The sequence below is a fragment of the Priapulus caudatus genome, unplaced genomic scaffold (genome assembly GCF_000485595.1).
Source record: "Priapulus caudatus unplaced genomic scaffold, Priapulus_caudatus-5.0.1 Scaffold3801, whole genome shotgun sequence".
NCBI classification, from domain to species: Eukaryota; Metazoa; Priapulida; class Priapulimorpha; order Priapulimorphida; family Priapulidae; genus Priapulus; species Priapulus caudatus.
In genome coordinates this window covers 12,415-14,833 of record NW_014580862.1, presented here as the reverse complement: position 1 = coordinate 14,833, position 2,419 = coordinate 12,415, and the positions used below count along the sequence as shown (strand labels likewise).

General features: G+C 47.0%; 1 protein-coding gene across 2 annotated transcripts in view; it reads left to right on the top strand.

Annotated features, from left to right (window-relative positions):
- LOC106819603 (beta-glucuronidase-like) overlaps window positions 1-1,909 on the top strand; it is a 9,474-nt gene extending 7,565 nt beyond the window's left edge. For both annotated transcript variants that reach the window (XM_014824213.1, XM_014824214.1), the window contains 2 exons: window positions 949-1,087; window positions 1,659-1,909. In XM_014824213.1, the coding sequence (XP_014679699.1) occupies window positions 949-1,087; window positions 1,659-1,795 (276 nt within the window). In that variant the 3' untranslated portion in view covers window positions 1,796-1,909. The remainder of the gene's footprint in view (window positions 1-948; window positions 1,088-1,658) is intronic.
- Window positions 1,910-2,419: the final 510 nt, after the last annotated feature.

Sequence of the window (2,419 nt, the reverse complement as noted above, 5' to 3'; positions counted from 1 at the left end):
GTTCGGGGGGGAAACCTGTGATGGTTGTCCGAGTACGGGCCGACAACCATCGCCGCGGAATGCACATGGTGAGGAGGAGGAGGAAGGGGAGGAGGAGAGGGGAGGGGGGATGAGTGAGGAGCGAGCGAGGACAGGAGGAGAAGGAGGATGAGGATGGGAGAGGAGGAATTGAGAGATGAGGGAGGAGGAGGGAGGAGGGACGGATGAGAAGGAGGAGGATGGGGGAGGAGCAGGAGGAGGAGGAGAGGCAGGGGGAGCCGGAGGATGAGAAGGAGGAGGAGGAGGAGGCAGGGAGAGCTGGACCCTGAGGGAATGAAAAGGGAGCAAGGAGGGGGAGGCAGGGAGGAGCAGGGAGAAGGAGCGAGGAGCTGGGGAGGAGATGAGAAGGATGATGGAGGATGGAGGAGGAGGGGGATGACTTGGCGAAGGGAGGAGCAGCGAGGGAGGAGGAGGAGGGGGAGGAGGCGATGAGAAGATGGAGGGAGAACAAGCCAGCATATGGAGATCGTAGAAAGAGTCAGTGAAGATAGGAGAGAGGAGAATTAGAAAATCTGAGGGGCAGAGAAGAAAGAGAAGAAAGAGAGAGGAGAGAGAAAATGAGAGAAAGTACTATATGACGATGAGAGAGAAAGAGAGAGAGCACGAGAGAGAAGAGAGAGAAGATGAGAGGAGATCGTGAGAGAGAGAAAGAGAAAAAGAGAGAGAGAGAGAGAGTCAGTGAGTAGGAGAGAAAAGAAAGAGAGAAAGAGAGAGTTAAAAGAGAAAATGAGAGGGAGAGAATGAGGGGTTAAAGTCCGGAATGAAAGCAGGCACTTTAGAATCTAGTGATAGCAAATGCGTGCATGACAGAATCCCAGCAAGTAAAAGGAAATCGAGTGATCACTCGCAGACAAATCAAAGCTGTCACTTACTCTGCCAAAACTTCTCTCTCTCCCTCTCTCGTCCCAGGATCCGCCGTACGTATTCACGGAGGAATACCAGGTGCAATTAATCGGTGAATATCACAAGGCGTTCGACGTTCTTCGCAAGAAAGGATATTTCGTGGGCGAGCTCATCTGGAATTTTGCTGACTTCATGACTGCTCAGAGTGAGTAGTAGATTATAGTAGAATAGTGGTAGTGATAGTGGTTGTAGTAGTGGTAGTGGTAGTGGTAGTATTAGTAGTGGGTAGTTGTAGTTGTAGTGGTAGTACTTGTGGTAGTGGTAGTGGTAGTGGTAGTATTAGTAGTGGGTAGTTGTAGTTGTAGTGGTAGTACTTGTGGTAGTGGTAGTGGTAGTGGTAGTGGTAGTATTAGTAGTGGGTAGTTGTAGTGGTAGTTGTAGTACTTGTGGTAGTACTTGTGGTAGTGGTAGCGACAGAGACAGAGGCGGTGGTAGTAATAGCTGTAGCAGTAGAGTAGTTGTGGATCGACGAGGATAGTCAGCTGGGATTGAATTGCGTGATGCACCAATAAACTATATATACTCTCTCTATATATACTATGTAGTGATTGATCGGTGGGCGGAGCTTGGCTGACCTAGCAACTAAGCTGTTTGTGTAAGGGGGGCGGTGAGAACACATCGTTCAGGTTCATCAGGTGATGGTCAAGTCTCAATCAAACAGATCAATCAGTTAACCACTTCTCGCGTGTAAGACATCTCGTCTGCTTCCCCTGCAGCGATCACACGCGTCGTTGGCAACAAGAAGGGCATACTGACGCGCGACAGGCAGCCGAAGGCGTCTGCTCACGTCATACGCAGACGCTACCACCAACTCGTCAACAGCAGCCTCGACGACTGCGCCATCTACTGGTGATGACAGGAATTCTTTTCGCGATCTATAACTATACCTGTGGCGTAGTATAGCTAAGTATAATAGCGTAGTATAAGCGTAATATAAGCGTAGTATAATAGCTAAGTATGTATTATTTATATATATATACACATATGCGTGTGCGTATGTGCATGCCGGTGTGTGCGGGTGCGCGCGTGTGCGTGCGTGCGGGCGTGCGTGCGCGTGTGTGTGTGTGTTCGCACGTGCATGCATGTATGTATGCAGTTTATAAGCTGTAATCTAAAAATATATATATATATATATATATATATATATAAATGTAAAGGCCAAAGCCATTAAATTCACTAAATAATGCATTTCTTGAGCTTGTTAGTGCCTTTGAGGGGTTGGTTTTTGTATTGGGATTTAACATTTTTCTAAATAAATTTTCAAACATAACGTATTGAATCTATTGATGGTAAGACTGCGTTTGTTGCCATTACGATTTTAACATTTTGTGACAATATATAAAAAATTCACGCACACGCGCGTTCTAATCGGTCTCCTAGCAACGGATGGATGCATGAAGAATTTAATATGGCATTATATTATCTTTGATGGATGTGCCCTTGAGCGTCGTATGACTACTGAAATAGACGCAGGTGT